The sequence below is a fragment of the Chenopodium album genome, chromosome 21, assembly GCF_948465745.1.
Source record: "Chenopodium album chromosome 21, dcCheAlbu1.1, whole genome shotgun sequence".
Taxonomy (NCBI): domain Eukaryota; kingdom Viridiplantae; phylum Streptophyta; class Magnoliopsida; order Caryophyllales; family Amaranthaceae; genus Chenopodium; species Chenopodium album.
In genome coordinates, this window is record NC_137854.1 from 7,803,656 (window position 1) to 7,824,218 (window position 20,563).

General features: G+C 36.2%; 1 protein-coding gene, 1 non-coding gene and 1 pseudogene across 2 annotated transcripts; 2 read left to right on the top strand and 1 right to left on the bottom strand.

Annotated features, from left to right (window-relative positions):
• Nucleotides 1-1,480: 1,480 nt before the first annotated feature.
• On the bottom strand, nucleotides 1,481-8,225 carry LOC145601833 (ubiquitin carboxyl-terminal hydrolase 17-like). The gene is made up of 11 exons (XM_081657910.1): nucleotides 7,621-8,225; nucleotides 5,125-5,914; nucleotides 4,949-5,037; nucleotides 4,423-4,508; nucleotides 4,159-4,309; nucleotides 3,961-4,075; nucleotides 3,687-3,844; nucleotides 3,490-3,574; nucleotides 3,180-3,392; nucleotides 2,942-3,003; nucleotides 1,481-2,174 (listed from the first exon to the last, which is right to left on the bottom strand). Exons 1-11 carry the CDS (start codon nucleotides 7,893-7,895, stop codon nucleotides 1,808-1,810), a joined length of 2,391 nt encoding a protein of 796 aa, XP_081514036.1. The 5' UTR covers nucleotides 7,896-8,225; the 3' UTR covers nucleotides 1,481-1,807.
• Nucleotides 8,226-10,513: 2,288 nt separating this feature from the next.
• Nucleotides 10,514-10,595, top strand: TRNAS-GCU (transfer RNA serine (anticodon GCU)). The gene has a single exon. It is a non-coding gene; the product is annotated as a tRNA-Ser (tRNA).
• A 2,115-nt stretch (nucleotides 10,596-12,710) lies between these two features.
• Nucleotides 12,711-14,253, top strand: LOC145602667 (mitochondrial uncoupling protein 5 pseudogene; annotated as a pseudogene).
• Nucleotides 14,254-20,563: the final 6,310 nt, after the last annotated feature.

The following is a 20,563-nucleotide window of genomic DNA, read 5'->3' on the forward strand; positions in this document are numbered from 1 at the left end:
TAGTATCAATTATTATATATAATTTCATGTAATTTGTTAATTTATGAATAATTTTTATTTAATTTATTCATGTTATTTGAACTTACTTATAAAAACTGTTAGATTCGTCATTGACTGAGTTATTCATTTACATCATCACCATCTTCAAGTCACTGACTTGAATGTGTGCCGTTAATCGCGTACAATGGTTCCAATCCGTTACAAATGGCCGATGATACAACCGATTTTATATATGTTGCAGATCTGTCTCGAATTTTGTGCTTAGATTATGATGATTTTAGAGAAGTCACTGGCTTGGTTGATGACATAGTAATGCCATCAAATAATCATAATCTTGATTGATGTTGCTCCGAGTTACGGTATTTTATCCCGATGAATACGAACCTGACCGTGCGAATTGAATGAAAGTTGCAGAGTTAAAATAATCTAATATTATACTAATGGGTTATTTTCGAGTTGAATCAGTTTTGAACTTTTGATAGTTAATGTTCTAGTGTTTTGCCTTAATCTATATAGTGTTTTGTTTTTTTCTAATTCTAAATTGCTCCTCCAACTCCAAATATTGTCCTCTAAACAAATTCTTTTTCTATTTTATCTTATTAGTAAGCACGAGTCTATAAAATATCGATCTTTACCTTTTTTAAAATTTATATAGTATTTGCGGATCAAACATTCCTGATTAGTCTCAAACATCTATGATATGAGATAAGAAATCAACAAACCAAGTTAGACAACACTTTGTTGGTTTTGTCCACTAAATATATGATTACTTTCAAATGTGATGTATGTGTGAAATACCATCCATATAGAGTATCATTTGTGGAGTTTGATATAAAACAATTTTTAACATCGGGTGGTGATCACATGGGGTTAGGCTTTGCCCAAAACCTACATAATTCTTTTCTGTGCTAACCAAACAACTATGACAAAAACATGGGAGTGGAAAGGATTTATAGAGGGTGGAATCGCATCCATTATCGCTGGATGCTCAACCCACCCTCTTGACCTTATCGAAGTCCGAATGCAACTCCAAGGCGAACCCAGTCTCACCCCCACCACAACCACCACCCTCCATGCCGCTCTCGCCTTCCACCCGTCTTTCGTGCCCCACACAATCACCCTCCCCACCCAACCCCCACACCCTCGCGTCGGTCCCATCGACGTCGGTGTCCATATCATCCAACAAGAAAGCATCGCCGCCATGTTTTCCGGTGTCTCTACCATCATACTCTGACAAACCCTCTACTCCACCCTCTACGAAGTGTATGTAGTATACATAATGACTTATAATATGGCACATTAATGCGTCGATAACTAAGTTGTAAATTAAAGGAGCTAGTAAAAAACTTAAGGTTCTACTACTATACAGTGAAATTGACAAAATTCACATTTACCATTCCCTTTAATAAAAAATATACTCTTCTTCCCCCAAAAAAAAAAAAAAAAAAAAAAAAAAAAAAAAAAAAAAAAAAAACCTAACTCTGTCACAAAAGCTCAAATCTGAATAAAACATTTGAGCTAAATTTTGCTGTGCTCATAATTAGCAAAGCACCAAGTGTGGAACTCACAAAAGATATGTAGCTAAACACTGGACTAAGTTATTGTTAGTCCTACCCTCCCATTGGAATGTATGGGAGTTACCTAACAATCTAACATATACAAAGTATATACCTATAGGCTATAGCAGAACTTCTCTAATACTTCATCGTCCTTCTTTCCTGTGATTACTTTCTGTTCCCGGGCATTTAAAACTCAAAAATGATGGACCAAAAGTCCAGAATAAGGTCTCTCCAAGAATTATTTAAGCTTAACGACCAAAAACACTGCCTCTCCCAAACAAATAATCAGAGTATTCATCCGCACTAGCAGAATCTTTGGTGCTTGGTGTACTACATGTGCCTTCTTCCGAACAGCTGAACAAGGAAGATACCTCACTTGATGAGTCTACCCTCGGAATGCTTTCAACAGAGTGAGTAACCCACTCCTCTACATATGAAGAAGGGTCTTTTGCATAACCGTTTCTGCTTGACTGATGCTGCATCACCCAAGGATCAACACTAACATCAGATCTTTTATACCCGACCTTGGTCAATACGTCTTTTTCACTGTAACCAGATTCAAAAACCATGCCATCAAAAAATTCCCTCCTTGATGCTGGGGATCTTGGAGTATCCCTGCAGTAAAAAAAGTTTTAAAATCAATAGTGATCTAAAAAGCATTGAGATATTTTCTCCCAAAAAAAGTTACACTACAAAAACTGTAGACGCTTGAACTTCCATTAAATAAACACCATACTTTCATATACAACCAATTAGCGGTATTCCAAGAGGGAAGTAGGGAACCATAAGCATGTAACAGGTAAATCCTAGTTATAAATGACCAATATCTAGACATATTTCGTTGAGGTTTGTCCTTTTCCTCTTACATATATAAGCTCTTCAGTAAAATCATACTTCATATTAACATGGAAGGATGCAGAAAGAAGCCAAAACATAATACATGTTTTCAGTTCAGTAACATCTTGGCACCCAAAGTACCATCATCTCCCCCCAACCACATGCACCCAAAAAGAAAAAGGAGTTCCTAGCATACATCATGCCTCATTCAGTAATGCTTGTAATTTGGAGCAGTACTACAATATTGTACCCACTTCAAAGAACTCATCTATAGTCATTTGACACTGATTCGTTACCAAACTGAGCATATATAGATCACTCAACTTCTCCATGAATCGAATGAGCTACCCAAAATGGTTAACTGCTTAATTCTATATTATCGTACCATAAGCACATGCAATTGAGAAAAAAAATCAAGTAGCCCATATACCTTGCACTAGAGTTAAAATCTAGCAGTAATTGCATCAGGCTTTTCAAAAGTGTAATTTAACTTTTATTAACTTGAACAATGAACAGGAATACCAACTTCTTAAAAGAATCCATACCTCGCATAGAGTAGCATATATGCCTCCTCTGATAAGACTCTCTTCAGATCCACGCTACTAACCTGCAGCAGGCCACTAATCAATCCATAGGCAGTAAAGCACCGTAAGATACAGACTAAGTCTGTACAGAGTGAAAGGTAAGCTAATGAAAAATAGGATCCCGTAAATTTGATATAATATAGCAGACTATCAACTAAAGTTCCTAAAATCTTCCAAGGAGTTGGCAAAGGAGACATACCACACTGTCGTCAATCTTGAACCATTCTTCACAATAATTCTTCACATAGCACACATAATGGCCAGAAAAATCAGCCCTCGAGACATCCAGATGAACTACCACAGCATATAGACTATATTGAGGATATTTATCAGTCGAATCACTCATATAAGGAGACATGTTCAGAATTTCTGGAAACTGAACCGCTTTTTTCAACTTTGTGAAATTGCCAGCCTGGAAGAGAGAGTAAAAATATAAGCATCCAAATCTGCAATAATTCTTCTTGGTTATGAGAAAGAACAATAGACAAGGGAGGCTATTAAATAACAACCTGAAATCGCTTCAACACAATTGTAAGGATGTTTGGTGCTTGGGAGACAGTGAGCTTCTTCTTGGCTTTCTCATAAGATTTACATCTATTGCATAAAAGTATAATGAACAATTCATGCACCAGCAGAAGAAATTAACCAAAAAAAGAAAATGAAAATAAAAAGCTGAAAATAAGGGACAGGAGAGAGAGGGGAGAACCTGCTGCAGTAGTACTTGTTATTCCCTTGTAACATTTCAGAAGCTGTAAATTTTTTGAGAGCTTGTTGAAGAGTTCTCACATCCCCATCTATCTCTACACTGAGATCCATCATCTTTTCATATTTCTCTGACACATTATGGCACTTCATGCATTTTATCTAAAAATCATATCAAAGCTCATTAGTGATGTACAAGCAAACATTTAAGTGTGTTGAGTACAACAAATGAAACAATTTAGAGTATCAATTATTGCCATCAACAAAAAGCCCCAAACCTTAGAATAAAGATAGCCCCCAAATGTCATGCCAACAAGAGTACTTTCCTCTCCCAATGGACCTGAAAATCCAGACAGCTCAACACAAACTGATTGCATAGTATCAACAGCATATCTGCCATATCAGCAACAGGAACAATAAGTCCATTTACGCTTATGCAGAACTCAAGGAGATTGAAAATTCAGAAACTATGTCACCTTAGAAATTCATGAGCATCTTCTTCTCTTCCATGACCAAGATGACTAATATTAGAAAGGATCCGGATAGGTGATAACGGACTGTAACCTTCCCTTCCTTTCAGCATAAGACGTTCAAATTCACAAATAAAACACCATTCATCCTTCCAACCTGAAAGGAGCAATGCAATAGAGAAAATGATTAAACATAAAACCCAAGCAACTAAAAAGGGTTCAAGACTTCAAGTCACAAGACGCTCAAAGATTAGAATATTAGGTACTTGCATTGTTTTGAATGAGTCCCTTGAAGGAGATAGATTGTCAAAGGCCGAGTGTAAGCAAGGCATTGGAGCACAGCATTTGCATAACAGCTGTAAAACATTTGGACACAAGATCCTATAAGCAGATAATAGTGATAGACCAAAGAGAACAAACTGTAGTTAGTGGGTGAGCTAAATATATTCGTTTCCGAATTAGATGAATAAATCAAAATTGATCATTAAACTGTAATCGTATATTAGTATCTATGAAGAAGTAGCTTGTTGCAACTCAAGGGTTTAATCTTGAAAGCCAGAGGCAGGGCTGCATAGATCAAAGGCGTATTACTCTTGTGAAATAATGACAGATCACTTAGAAGCATTTGGGTAATATTATTGTCCAAGATGAGTTGTGTTTATGCAAAGAAGGGGTGGCATAGTCCGACCTTCTCTTCATATAGTAGCTAGTAGATAAGAATTATATTACTTTCATTCTTACACCAAAAGTTTTTCCAAAGTGCAGAGTGCAAACTACGTAAGGGAGAAGAAAAAACCTGTTTCCACAATTCGTAAGGCCAAATGGTTTCAACTCAACTGCATTTGAGGAGTACAAACTCACAAATGCATCATACTGAAACACGGTCTGCAGGATTAAAGTAAACCACATTACAACGCTTAAAAAGACAAGAAAAATCGGAATGAAGGAAATGAAGTGATCCTAGAAAGAGACCTTGCTATCAGGGTTTCTTGAAATTCCAAGCGAGCTTTTACAAAGAGGGGGCTTCTTCTGATGAGAGGCTTTTAAATGATGCACAACTTTCTGGAGAGACGATTTAATACCATTATGTGGCAACTGGCTTGAACTACTACTGCTTCTTGATTGCAATAAACTATTACCAGAATTCTCACTGGCCAAGGGTTTGACTTTGTCATTCTTGATTGTCTGTGAATGCTTCAATACCTCGTTATCCACAAACGGAATTTCTTTGGACTTGGAAAAATTTATGTTACTTGAGACAGCTTTATCACAAGAATTATCTGTAGTACATTTTGGTGACAGGCCTGGATTGGAAGACCTAGATTTCCTTCTGTCATTTTGCCTTGATTTCTCTCTATTCAATTTCTTCACAGGACTCATCAGTCTAGTGGATGCCAGTCCCATTGAAATATTTATGTCCAGTGTTTTATTCTTATCTTCTCTTTGGTCCATATTAAGTACACTAATGTCTGAGAAAGGTGTCCCAATTTCTCTCCTTTCAGAATAAATGTCTGAAGAGTCAATTGTCACAGCAGATAGACGGGGCATGGGAGAATCCAAAACATTGTGATTCTGCTGACCACTTGTGTATTTCTCGTCCACCCTTGATAAATCTTCAGCAAAACAGGTATCATTTGTCGCACATTGCTCCATCATTTCTTCATTTTCATTTAAATTATCTCTCTCAAATGCTCCAGGGCTCTGAGGGTGGCAGTCATACTTATGACCTTGTCTCCAGTGAATTATTTGGCACTTACTAGAGCTACAGTATCCCCAGTAATAAAACAAAAGTAAGAAAGACTAACACAAACCACCAGAACAGTTAAACAAGTAAAATTTCCAAATGCTAAGCAATACCCATGTACAGGGTAAGTGGGAAACATTGAGGAGCAAATAACCCACATTGCATTAGTTCAAAACCAATTGTACTAAACTAAAATTAAGATCAATGAATCATGTAAGGCAGATAGTATCCACAAGCCTTGACACACAGCTGAAACAATATTTATGTTTAACCACTATAAAAGCACAGAGAACCTGCCGATAAACTCTCAAATAGGGCTTTAGCATCCTGACACAACTCTCATATCAATGTCAACCAACTTTGCTACATTAGATGTCCAAAACACTACCTTAAATTCTTAATAAATCATTCTTTCCAATATATTTTCAACTAATCTTTAGGCCAAGCCAACTAAATATGTGTGGTTTCCATTGGAGTAATACAGCAAAAGCTTTAGTTCCCACCTACACCCTCATGCAATAGCACATCACTAACAAATACAAATTCTCCTAGGTATTCATTGGTTATCCTTGGGAACCCAGCCCCCACTATAGAAATTACAAGGTGGGAAATTTATACACATTAACTGACCAAGATTGGAAATTTTGATTAAAGTGAAAATTTTTTATACTTGGTAATTGATTATTGATCTTGAAGACAGTACAGTTTATGGCTTGACTAGTAGAATATTGAGATAGTTCAAGACTTTAAGCTAGCGAATAGCAAAAGTTAAATTTGACTTGACTAAAGTGTGTGTATATCTTCATGGCTTCATGAGGTTGAATTTGATGAGAGATTTTCACAGTTTGTTTGGATTGAAAGACATAGAGGGAAAAGAAGGGAAGGGAAATAGAGGTATGAAATATCTTTAATTTGGATAACAAATGAGGAAGGAAGGAAAATGGAGGGGAGAGAAATGGAGGAATTATATTGTAAGAAATTGATCCCTCCAACAATGGAGAAATTTGGAAGTAAAACTCATCACTCTTCTCTCCCCACCTCTTCCCCTCCCTCCCCTTCTTTTCCTTCCCCTTCTCTATCCAAAAACACGCTTAGGAGCCGGACACCAAAACATTTACAACCTTTACCGGGCACATTTGGCAAATCAAAATTCCAATTGTCTAATATCTCATTGTTCTTTATATGATTTTTTTTTTTTTTTTTTTTTTTAAATTTTTCATTATGATTTCCTTCCTTAAAATACATGCCTGATCACAAGCTCAAAACTCAATTCCTCCGATCACAAAATTCAAGCACCAGCTCACATGACCCAACAGCCACATGCCCACATCAAAAATCGATCACATTCGCCTTGTCTCTCAATATCAAACAACATAATTGAAAATCTTCTACTCTATTCATTTTGCATATGTTTATCAATCATTCCAAGATGATTCGCAAATCACAACTCCACTTCATACCCTTTCTATGATTCCTACTTCAACATTGTAATCTCTATACATTTACATGAACCAAATTCGACATTACTATACATTATCCTCTAATTAGTCCAATTATATAGTTATGACAGAGATTTAATAAATAAGGAATCACAATTCTCAGATTATTCCATATAAAAATTAAACATTATCCTCATTAACAATTCTCAGATTATTCAAAATGAAATTAACAAATGATTTAAATATTCAAACCAATCAAATCAAACAATAAACAAATTAAATTACCAGTAACGAACAGTCTTGCAACGGGAGCACCTAGTAGAGGTAAACGAAGAGCAAACAGCACACTCATACCGCGGCGATTTCATCACCATTTTAGTACTAAATCCACTAAATTCTCTCTCCTCCTTAAACACATCGAAATCCGCCATTGCAGGAGCTTGACGAGAAACCAAAAGTTCAACCTCCTCCTTCTTCGTCTCATCATTCTTCAACGACCACCGCAAAAGCACCGTAAAAATCAACAACGCAACCGATAACAACACCGGAATCTGCAGCATTTACCGGAAATCACCCCACACCAAGGAGGAGCAACAACCTTATCAGAAATCCAAAATTCTGACCCTCACACATAAATCCGGCGAAGTGAGCCGTCGATTGCGGCGGCGACGACGGCGGCGGCGGTGAGATGCAGGGGAAAACGAGGGATTTGAGAGGTGATTTGGGGATTTAGGTTTACGCATCTGATGAGAGAGATTGGAGAGTTTTAGGGTGGAGAAAAAATGGAGGAATGAAAGATGAAGAAAATAAATTAGTTAAATTAGGTGAATAATTACTGTATTGAGCTAATAATGAGTGTGGTTTTTGTTTTGGTTTGGGAAGAATATTGAGGAGAGAGAAAATTGTAGTGAGTTTGATGATTTAATTAGTCGTCAAATTGCGTGTTTATCACCGATGTTTTACCAAACCAACCAACCTCATTAGGCGATATGGCGTATTATGTGTGTTTTGGCGGTTTCTTATTTATTTAGGAAGGTTTTTTTTCTTTAATTATGGAAATATACTGGTGTTAATGCACGGGATATATATACATAGACGATATGGAGTATTAGCCATTGACTCATTTAGTACTCGTAGTACTTAGGGTTTGTTGCGATTTATCGTAAGCAATTGAAGTGAACTGATTGAGGTTGAAATGAACTGAAATAAATCGTCAGGGCCGTCCCAACCTTTTTGGAGCCCCTGTGCAGGTATGAAGTACTATGTATATAATTTGGTACTAGATGAAATATCTCTACTCAGCCTTTTTTTATACGAGTACTATAAAATAAAATTGCTGTTTTTCCAGCCCTTAAAAAAGATTACTGGCGTGATTCGATCCGCATCTCCAACAATACACCTGAGATCATTAATCACTAGGCCAAAATTAGTATGTATCTATATTTAATGCAGCATATAGTATTTATTCATTTTAACACTTGAGGCCCCAACTAAATTTTGGTCCTGTGCGGCCGCACTGGCTGCACACGGTAAGGGCCGGCCTTGTGAACCGGTTTATGAGAGAAGGAAATTAGGACTTGGATAGAGTTGAAATAAATTGTTTATGAGAGAAGAAAACTAAAAAACGAACTGAATTAATTAAAACTGAGCTGAATTGAATTGAAACTAAATTGAACAACACAGGCCCTTAGTGTAGCAATAAATTTGGTAATGATATTCCTTCACTCCCGCTTCCCGCACTCCAAAAGATTGTTGCCCACTAGGTGCTAATTGGGTCAGATTGTTTCAAGACAATCGAGAGAGTTTTGATTATGTAAAATAAAAAAAAAAATGGAAACAAATGAAACAAATCTAAACAGAAATTAATAAAGGTAAGAAAATTAAATCACCTAGTTTTCTATATTAAAGAAAGACAAGGATTCCCTAAAATAATTTAGAAGATTTAAGATACTTCGTATGATATAAGCATATAACGATAATCATAAATAGGTCATAACAAAAGGCTTAATTTAAGATAATGATATAAGCATATAAGGCTTAACTACGTTTTAAGAGCCGTTTTTATACTTAAGATTTAAGAAACACCCTTTTGGGCCTAACAAGGAGACTTGATGGTTTATATTAAGAGAGAATTTTTATAGCAGCCCAAATTCTACTCAAAGGCTCTAATGTTGGCCTGCGCCTCTTGCTCGGATCTTACAAGAATATGAGTGAATGAATCTTTGGTCCAACTATATAATCATTGGTTTTTGCAATCTCTACTACGAGTATTACTTGTGTAGTTATGTTCCAAATAAGTGAAATTAGAGGATGAGGTAAAGAGAAAATTGCCCTCACTTGTTAACATTTGAGCTCTTACTTTGTAGGATGAGCCAAATTTTACTTGTGGTTTATTTTACTTTAATTTGTAGGTTAACTTGTACTTCGTATGCTTATAATGATTATGTATATTGCAATACTAACAAGTGAATTAAAAGTGTTACATGGAGGTTCATACGGTTGTTGACCAATATAATAATTATAGTAAAATTAGTTATGGCAACTAAGTTGTTCGAATTAGATCATTTCATTTATTTATGAATAAGACTCATTTCAATTTTCTAAGCACAAATTTTTCTTCTTTCATTTGTAGGCATGTGAAGCGGTATGGTAATGTAGTTGCTCATAGTATTGTTAGGTGGGAAACTCCGATTGATACGGAACAATTTTGTATGAATTTCCCCAAAGTCTTGTGAATTTGACTTTGCTTGATTTGAGTTAATAAATGGTTCCCGCTTTTGCCTTCAAAAAAACATGTGTAAGACTCATTTGGATTATTTCGGGGTTTATGCTTTTGATTTATTATTAGGTAGATTTTGTTTAGGCCAAATTGGTTTGGATCAAGTTAAAATGTGTTTAATTGCTTTGGGGTTGAATATGGGTTTTGGGTTGGATAATCTATATGAGTCATTTGTTCCTAAAAGATGATTATTACATTTGGTGATTTTACACAATTATTAAATAAAATAGTGAAAGCAATAGTCACATACTCACATATATAAAGTATTAAGACGTAATTTGACTTTGGAAATAATAATGATAGCATGTGGACATGTGGTAAATATAATACTGTAAATTACAGTATTACAGTCTATAATAACATATAAATAATATTCATCTGACAAAGGAATCAGCAATAGTCGCTTTGGCCGAGTGGTTAAGGCGTGTGCCTGCTAAGTACATGGGGTTTCCCCGCGAGAGTTCGAATCTCTCAGGCGACGCATTCTTTTTTCTTTTTTTCTTTTTTTTTTTGGGATTGAGTTTTGGTGGTCGACGTAAGTTGCGTAGAACACACATGCATGGAACTATGGAAGCAGGCCAGTCAGCACCCTCCCTAAATCCAACCTACTTGTCCAATCTTACCCCCACCCAACCCATTTTCCTTTCTAATAATTCCCTCCACGTGCCAGGTGCTCAATGGGACCTGCTTTTATTTATCCAATCACCTGCTAATCATCTCAGCTGACAAATCACCACTAATTGACACACAAATCAGGTCTATTTGGTTCGAGTCATATTTGGTTACGGTTATAACTTCATATCACTATCTAAACTATGTGTGTTCGTTATATTCATGCGGATTGAATGAAAATTTACCCAATAAAATAAATAAAATACAGTAATATTATACTAATCCTATGATCGGATAATTTTCAAGTTGAATCAGTTTTGATAGTACTCTATAGTTATAGTTGCTGTTGTGCCTTCATCTATAATTGTCAACCCACTGTTCATTAACTGATTTAATTAAGCAATTAAATCATAGTTTTGTTTTTGTCGTTATTACAGAGCATTCTTACATCCTAATCAACTGTTTAATTAGATTGTCACTATTACAGTAGTAGAGTATCAGTGTTTATGTATTGTCTGATGTCATCTTTGGGTTTTGGGCCTCACACTTCATTTGCCAACTGGATCGTTGTATACTTTTTAGAGTACGTATTAAATTATGGCATCTCAATTGTACACTTTTCTTTTTTCCCTTCTAAATTGCCCCTCCAACTATTATTGTCCTCTAAACAATTTTTAAGATTTTTTTCTTATTGATAAGTAACAGTCTGACCACACATCAATGCTTTATTTTTATTATTATTTTTTATTTAATATTTACGAACTAGACACTTGAAAGTTGAGGGGTATATAAGGAAATTTCCACCTCTATGATCTGATGTAAATAAACAACATACAGGTTAGATAATACTTTATTGATTTATCCTCCAAACATATGATTTACTTTCAAATGTGATGTACATGTGAATTACAATCCATACGGAGTTACCATTTGTGGAGTTTGATATAAAACAAATGTAAATAAACAAACTAAAAAGAAAATTGGACAGTTTTTAACATACAAATTAAAAATAAGGGGTTATCAGTTTATCACTAGAGATGATCACATCGGGCCAAGCTTTTCCAAAAAAATCCACCCATTTTGGGCATATTAAAAAGCCCAAAACAATGGCATAGTTGCCAAAATTCCAACTAAAAAAATAAAAATAAAAATAACAAATTAGGTGTATATTTCATCAAGAATATGTAAATTACTACTTTTTGTCAAATTGTTGCAAATAATATGTAACGGACATAGTATGTATCTGTACCTATTAAAATAATTAAGGTATGCAAAGCTCATAGTGGAAGGTATTTAATGTCTTGTGCAATGTGCTACAATAGTTAAGTATGAAAATGTACCTTATGTATTTATAGTAACAATTCCATTATTTCCATAAGTACATGAAGATTTTCTTCATACTTGATTTACTTTGTTTATATCACTTGGCTCAAATATGGTAACCAATAATTCTAAAACGAAATTGGTAATATTCAAATAATTCCCCCGAAGATAAGTAAAATCCAAAATCTATACCATTAATTTGATGTTACACGTAGCTTTATATTGTATTACTCATTGACTTATTGTGTATAACATTCATCTTCAATTAAATTACATGTACGCCTGTAACTCATTTGGACAAGTGAATATAAAAAAGTACCCGTAACATCTATATAGATTCACATTCACCTAGTTGAGGCTAGCTTTAGTACATAAGCATATAATAAGGTGCATATATGCCACTCAAAATTAAATTCTTATGGAATATTTTCAAAACCACAAGGTTAAAATTTGTTTCTAGAGCATAAAAAGGGTAATAAAGGTCAAAGAAAAGTGGAGGTGGCAATTCATTGGCAATATCCCGCGTATATTGGAGGCAACCATATTAGAATAATCTTACCCTAGCCCCACCCGTTTCATCGCGTTAAAGCCAACCTATCCTATTTCCCACCTCCCTTCCTTGTTTCCCAAAATCACCTATAAATAGTCCCTTTAAAATCACCAAATATCTCACATCATTTTTTACAAGTGTTTTTTTCAAACGTAACCCTGAATTCATATGTCTCACAGGTCTCACGTTCCTCATTACTCTTCTATAGCTTTCGGCCTCCATTCTCATCTCCTCGTCTCCAGTGAGATGATCTCCAATTCCAATTGGTCTAATTAATTATAAATCATCAATTCCCCTCAATTAGTCTTCTCTAATTTTAGCCGATTCTTTCATTATAAACCAACCAACCTAATTAATTCTTTTTTGTGCTAACCAAACAACTACGATGGGAGTGAAAGGATTTGTAGAGGGTGGAATCGCATCCATTATCGCTGGATGCTCAACCCACCCTCTCGACCTTATTAAAGTCCGAATGCAACTCCAAGGCGAACCAGGCATGGCCCCCACCGCAACCACAACCACCCTCCGTCCCGCTCTCGCCTTCCACCCATCTTCCGTCCCCCACACAATCACCCTCCCCACCCAACCCCCACCTCCCCGCGTCGGCCCCATCGGCGTCGGCGTCCGTATCGTCCAACAAGAAGGCGTCGCCGCCATGTTCTCCGGCGTCTCCGCCACCGTACTCCGACAAACCCTCTACTCCACCACCCGAATGGGCCTCTACGAAATCCTCAAAACCAAATGGACCGACCCACAAACCGGCTCCCTCACCCTCGGTCGCAAAATCGCCGCCGGCCTCGTCGCAGGCGGAATCGGCGCAGCCGTCGGTAACCCCGCCGACGTCGCAATGGTCCGCATGCAAGCCGACGGCCGTCTCCCACCGTCGCAACGCCGGAACTACAAGTCCGTCGTCGAAGCAATCCAACGCATGGTCAAAGACGAAGGCATCACCTCTCTATGGCGCGGGTCCAGCCTAACGGTCAACCGCGCCATGCTCGTAACCGCGTCGCAGTTAGCGTCGTACGATCAGATCAAGGAGTCGATAATTAATCGTGGGGTGATGAAGGACGGGCTTGGGACCCACGTAACGGCTAGTTTTGCGGCTGGGTTTGTGGCGGCGGTCGTGTCAAACCCGGTGGATGTGATAAAAACAAGGGTTATGAATATGAAGGTTGCTAGTGGTGAAACGGCGCCGTATAATGGTGCGGTTGATTGTGCGTTGAAGACCGTCCGATCTGAGGGGATCATGGCTCTTTACAAAGGGTTTATTCCTACCATTTCTAGGCAGGGCCCATTTACGGTTGTGCTTTTCGTTACTTTGGAACAAGTCCGAAAACTCCTCAAAGATTTCTGATTATTTCAAAATTAGAAATTAATTAAAGGGTATAATGGTAATTTAATTAATGATGATGATGACGAAGATAATTAGGAAAGTTAATGGTACATTTAATGTTTTTGTTGGGGGTTCCTTGAACTTGGGGAATTAGGAGGAGTGTGATTTGGTACAGTGTTTAACAGCTGTTTGGGGGGTAAAAAGGTAATTTCGTATTCAGCGTGTTGAAATTGTAATATTCGTTGCGTACGTCCTCGAGATGTTTCAACGAGTATGATTAAAAATTGGAGTTTGTTATTTGAATGGAGTATGTTTTTTTGATATCATGTTTGTGTTAGGTGTTGATTTTTTTTATACGAGATTGTTTACTCCCTCCATCCCTAAATTAAATTCCTCCTTTCTATTTTTGGTATTTCAAAATTACATTCCTTCTTTCTATTTTTGGTAAGTTTTTTTTAATAAATCAATTCTCTTTTTCTGTTTTATATTTAATGCTTTCTCACTCATCCTTACCTAATCTCACTCATAATCCTTGTGCCAAATTACAATGAATATGATTGGTTAGAACTTTTTAATTAGGAACATGTGATTGGTCCTTTTTTTTTTTGCAAAGGATTGATGACTTGTCATGAGTAATAATTAATCTATCTTTGTACTTCCCATTGCATAATCTAATTATTGTTATTTGTCTTATTCTTCCCTCCTTAATTCCCGTGTAAATTTTCAAAGAGGAATGTAATTTAGGGAGGAGGGAGTACTTTAATATTTTGAAAGATTTTGTTTGTTGGTTAAATCGGTGATTGCGTAAAAAGTTGATGTGTAGGATGTTTGATCGACAAAGGAGAGATGTTTATTTAAATCAATTGGTGTATTCAATCAATTCTTGTTGCAAATCATTTTATATTACATGATACAATAATACAATACTTTTGGTTTAAAAATTTCTTTCGGTATTAAATATCACAAACTAGAGGTTACAAAGTGATACTCTCTCCGTTTCAGTAGAGTAATATATACTTCATGAGTTTTAAAATTTTTTAGAGTAAAATTTTAATGAGAGGAAAGTCAATTACAAACTTTGCCATGTCACCTCTTAAACTAACCTAGATGATGAGTAAAAAAAAGTCTAACTTTGAAGATTTTAATTGACTTTTTATTTTTGAGAGATTTTTATTTTGACTTGCTAGAACTCGAGGGAGTCCCCATTGATCTTTATAATAAACGTTTTACCTTTATTTAGAAGGGTGGTCTTGGTATAAACGGTAACGACTTTTTAGTATAAAACCGGTTTTATTCATGAATAGTAAAAAAAAGTTGTGCATCTATTTACAATATTTCCATTAGATAAATAATTATATATTTATCATGAAGATTAACTTGTATTTTCTTGTTAGAACTTTTAGCACTAATTCAATTGGGAGTAATTGGTAATTAGGAGAAGAGAAGATATTATATTCAACAATTAGTATAGTAATTAGTACTCCGTAGCACTTATTGATAATGTAAATAACACTCATTTATATAATGAGTCTCATTTAATTTCATTCGTATCTCTACCTTATAAAAAGTAGAAAATTACTCTTATGAATAGGGTAATGCCAATTATACCCTTTAAAATGTGTATTTACATATATACCCTCATTAATATGTACAAGATTTTTTAATGAATAGTGTTTGGACAATTATACCCTCTGAAATATTTAATTACGTACTTATTTGCTCTCATGCATTAATGTTAGTTGTCTTGGATATTTATACCCATAAACATAGTTGTGTACATATATTTTTTGTCATCAATTCTGCCAATAACTAAATTTGTGATTTTAAGACCAAGCCGAAAGAGTAACTAGATATGACTAGCTATGCGCGCGCATCGCGGGCGTTAGCTGTCCTAGTCTAAGTAAAAACTAAAAACGGGATTATAAGATTAATAACATACAATAATTGATCTTGCAGCCTCAAGTTAATTTAAGAAAAGTTGTCTAAAGAACTAGTCATATTAAACATAAAGAAAAAATTATTACAAACAACTCAATTATTAATATCATGGCGTTTAATTTAAATCAATGTAAATACAAATAACTTGGGGCCTTGGGGGCATCGTTCTTGTGACACAAAAAGTAGCGACAAAATAAAACTAGGGAGAAAAGTATTGAAAATGTTCTATGAGTTCCAACTTTAATTTTATTTAGAGAAAAGTGTGCATAGTGTATTTTAATAATGGTTTCACTAAATATCAACGAAAAGTCAATTAGTTTAATATGACAACTGAGAATGCATGTCAAAATAAACAAAAATGAGAATACCTTGTAATTTTTAATTGCGTTGCATCGTTAAACTAATAGTAGGAATTTTATACTTCGTAATAGGTACGTGTGAATCAATTGAGCAAAATGTGAACATTTTTGCACATCATCTAGAATTTCTAGATGGCTGATAAAATTAACAAAATAACCTAGTTGTCGTATTGTATAAATGTAGGAATTAAGAATGGATCAACGCTCTCAACATTTTTGAAGACTTGGTAAATTCAATTTGTAAGATAGCAACCTAATAAGGGTTTGTTCACATTTACTGAACTAAACTAAACTGAATTGACTGAACTGAACTGATTTGAGCCGAATTGAACTGAACTAATTTGAGCTGAAGTGAGCTGAAATGAATATTTTATGAGAGAGGGAAATTAAGAGCTGAACTGAACTGATTGGAGCTGAACTGAACTGAACTAAACTGATTAGCTGAACTGAACTGAAATTAAGTAAATGTAAACATGCCCTTACTCCAATTGTATGGTTCTTCCAAGATATCAAAAGACCTTCAAATCAATTCTTGTTTTTAATACTACATAATCATGAGTTCATGAATATAGTTAATAAATTGCTAAATACACATAGGTCTTATCGTTCTTCTTACAATCATATTATCTTGAAAGGACAAAAAATCACTGTTACATTTTCTAAAATATGTACGAGATTTCTAATATATCCTTATTATCCACACTAAGTCACTAAGTAATGATGGATAATACTTGTGTCAAAAAAAAAAAATGATGGATAATATTGCCAAAAAAGCTATAATTCATAACACAATTTGTAAAATTATGGTATAGTCTCAATTAGAGCTGGGCATGGGCCGGGTCAGCACGCGGGCGGCCCGGGCACGGCACGAGGATGGCCCGGCACGGCCCGGCCCGACGGCAGGCCCGGCCCGGCACGATGGCACGCCCCTCGTGCCTCGTGCGGGCTGCGGTGAAAAAAAATCCAAAAGTGGCCCGGCACGGCACGAGCCCGGCCAATAGCCCGTGGCACGGCCCGCAGGCACGGCCCGCAGGCACGGCCCGCAGGCACGGCCCGCAGGCACGGCCCGCAGGCACGGCCCGTAGGCACGGCCCGTAGGCACGGCCCGCAGGCACGGCCCGCAGGCACGGCCCGCGGGCTAACGGCTATAAACTGGCGCTGCTCTTGTTTTTTCCCTCCAATATTTACTATGAATGCATGCAACTCGGTGATGGTGTCGAACAATATAAAAATCATGTGAAAGATAAATTTTTTGAGTTATATAGAGTTTATGAATCTAAATATGGAACCGTCACTCATTTTGCCCCTTCTCAAACATCCAAAAGCGTAAGTAAAACGGGCAAAAGTTTGGCGGCCCAAGCTGCTAACATGTTATCTAAGTTTTCAGGTAGTGGATCATCATCAAGGCGAACACAAAGCGATGTTTCGGAGTTGCAAATGTACTTAAACTACGACTTCATGAAAGACTTGGACGAAGATTCGAGGTTGGGGATGGACATCCTAGATTGGTGGAAATCCCAAAGCACAAAGCATCCAATTTTGGCGGCAATGGCACGTGATATTTTCAGCATCCAAGCCTCCTCCGTTGCCTCGGAACGAGCTTTTAGTGCTTCGGGAAGGGTTCTAGACGATAGAAGAACAAGTTTGAAGCCCGAAACACTAGAAATGTGTGTTTGCTTGAAGGATTGGATGGATGCCCAAGAACGCATCCAAGATCGTACTTTTACGGCCAACGACAACATCGATGGTTCCGATCGTTCTGGTTCAACTAGCTCCTCCGCATTAGCTAGTGAACATGAAGCCGAAAATGAAGACGAAGAAGATAATGAAGACCTTGATTGAAGATTACCAACAACTCGAGAATTAATATTAATTAGCGAAAATTCTAGTATTTCCTATGTACTCTATTAATTAGTGAAAATGTTAGTATTTCCTATGTTGGCTATGTACTCTATTAACATTAGCCGTATAATAAAATAACAAAATAAGTTATTCATCAATTATTGTTAGTTGTACACTTGTACTTCATATTATCTTTTACTTAATAAATTTTTATGAATGAATTTTTTCAACTTTTAATTTTATGGAATATGTTATATTGTTATTTAATTTTTGTCTAATACTTATATAGTTATATGAATAATATGATATATAGTAAATTATGAATGAACAATAAATATTAATATAATTTAAACAATATTTAATATAACTTAACTCCATAAAAAATTTAATAATTATTAAATTCAAATATTAAATTGTATAATTATTCAATTCAATTTTTTCTTTCATAAAAAAAATTCAAGTTTTTTTAAAGTTTTTTTTAATTTTTTTTTTTAAAAAAAAAAAGAAAAAAGGGTAAGCCGTGGGCCGGCACGGCCCGCCTCCACCGTGGGCCGGCACGGTGGCCGGCACGACGGGCGGCCCGGCACGGCACGACCGGCACGGTGGGCCGTGCCGTGCCGTGGACAGGGAAACCTTGAAGGCCGGCACGGCACGGCACGGCCCGCCTCCACCGTGGGCCGGCACGGCCCGGCACGACACTGTTCATGGCCCGCCTAGGCACGGCCCACGGCAGGCCCGGCACGGCCCATGCCCACCACTAGTCTCAATCTTAAGATATTAGATAAACATGACAATTTTATCCGAAACAAAGTCAAATGTATAATTGCCCTTTTATGCTTGGATTTAGCCTCATTGTCTCTTCATAACGTGTGTTAGACTTAGGATTTGAGAGTAATTACAAGTTACAATCACCACTGGCTATGCTAATCTATACTACTAAATTACTAATAATATAGGACTATGAACTAATTCTTCAAACTAGAATATCATTATATAATATTTGGTCAACCTAATTGATTATATTTTGTATCTATCTAGAGGCAATTTCTGTGATAGTGATGTATTATTATATACTTTAATTCACTTTAAGCATTGTAATAGACTTAATTAACGGTCGGCAATTCAAACGTATTAGCTTTAATTTGGACTTATTCTCCCCTAGTTAAGCCTTACTTGGCTACTTGGAGGAATTACGGAGTATAAAATTCAGTGCGTATTGCGTCAAGTGCCGTTTACATACAAACTTGCTCCTGCAAAGCTGGAAAGACAAGGTTATACTACTTCAACAATATATATAATTAGTACCAGCTAATTAGATTAATTAATATGCTTGTTCTAGCACGTAAAGATGATATACATCGTCCATTCCACTCTCAATTGATTATAAATCATGAAAATTCATCTAGGCATACTTGATTATCTTATTCGGATTATTTGTCTTTACTCGAAGCTATGTGATGATATAGAATGTGATTCACTTCGGACTTCTTCCAATCCATCAAGTAAACTATTACGAAATATTTAAATTTCGTTATTAATTATTTTATTGTACAATTAGGAAATTGATACAAGATTAGAAGTGACTAATTAATTGAGTTACACCAACTTGAATTGATTATTCAAAGTTAAACTGAATGAATTATTGCCTAAAACTGGCTTGAACAAAACTTGATAAGTTCGAATTTATTACCAATTTTATCAAATAGGTTATAGATACATTTTTGTATTCAAAATGAGCGACAAGGCCATGCCCAAGGGTGAAAACATAAAGTGTAGAGTTGGTAATGAGGTGGTGTCATCCCGACTTTAGCCATACACTACGCCACCCTTAGATTCATTTATAATATTCAACACGAGACACGATAGGTTGACAAGTGATCCGCTGATACATATAATTAACAAACCCTAATTGTCCATTAGGCGCGACATGTACTCAATTGTCATCTCTTGGCCAACGTACCACATGGCTCGGGGTGACCTTAAGACTAGAGGGAGACATGGAGTGTGTGAACTGTAAAGTGCAAACATATATGAATATAAAAGGGCGTGTGAATTCCACAAGTTCTCTATACTCCTAGTGTATTAGTCAAATTAGCATATACCCAATTCCCAAACAAACACAAACACAAACACAAACACCCTAACTAACCCAAAGTTCCAAAAGTTGACAGGAACCTTCATTACACACCCCTTCCCCAGTTTGTACCTATGTGAATATATGCCTTAGTTATACAAAGCCATGTAACTTGAATTTTCTGATTTTATTCCTCAATCGCGACCGTACACGTGGTTGATCCACGATCTTTCTTGCATGTTACCAACTTGGCATTCTAGAGCAAAATGCAGTGCACTGAATTTTGATGCCTAGAAAAGAAATGACGTTGTTATTCACATTTTTAGGTCCATAATATTGGTACACCACTTTATTATATAATAATCCATAACAAGCAGTTGCTCCATTATTGTGAATCAATCAGAGTATATCATGGCAT

What these genes read in the sequence shown, in the direction of transcription:
- LOC145601833 (XM_081657910.1), bottom strand. Translation starts at nt 7,895, where the DNA reads ATGCTGCAGATTCCGGTGTTGTTATCGGTTGCGTTGTTGATTTTTACG. An exon ending in GGGGCTATCTTTATTCTAAG is followed by an intron (nt 3,845 to 3,960) that starts GTTTGGGGCTTT and finishes TATGATTTTTAG; the next exon opens with ATAAAATGCATGAAGTGCCA. An exon ending in TTGTGTTGAAGCGATTTCAG is followed by an intron (nt 3,393 to 3,489) that starts GTTGTTATTTAA and finishes TCTCTCTTCCAG; the next exon opens with GCTGGCAATTTCACAAAGTT.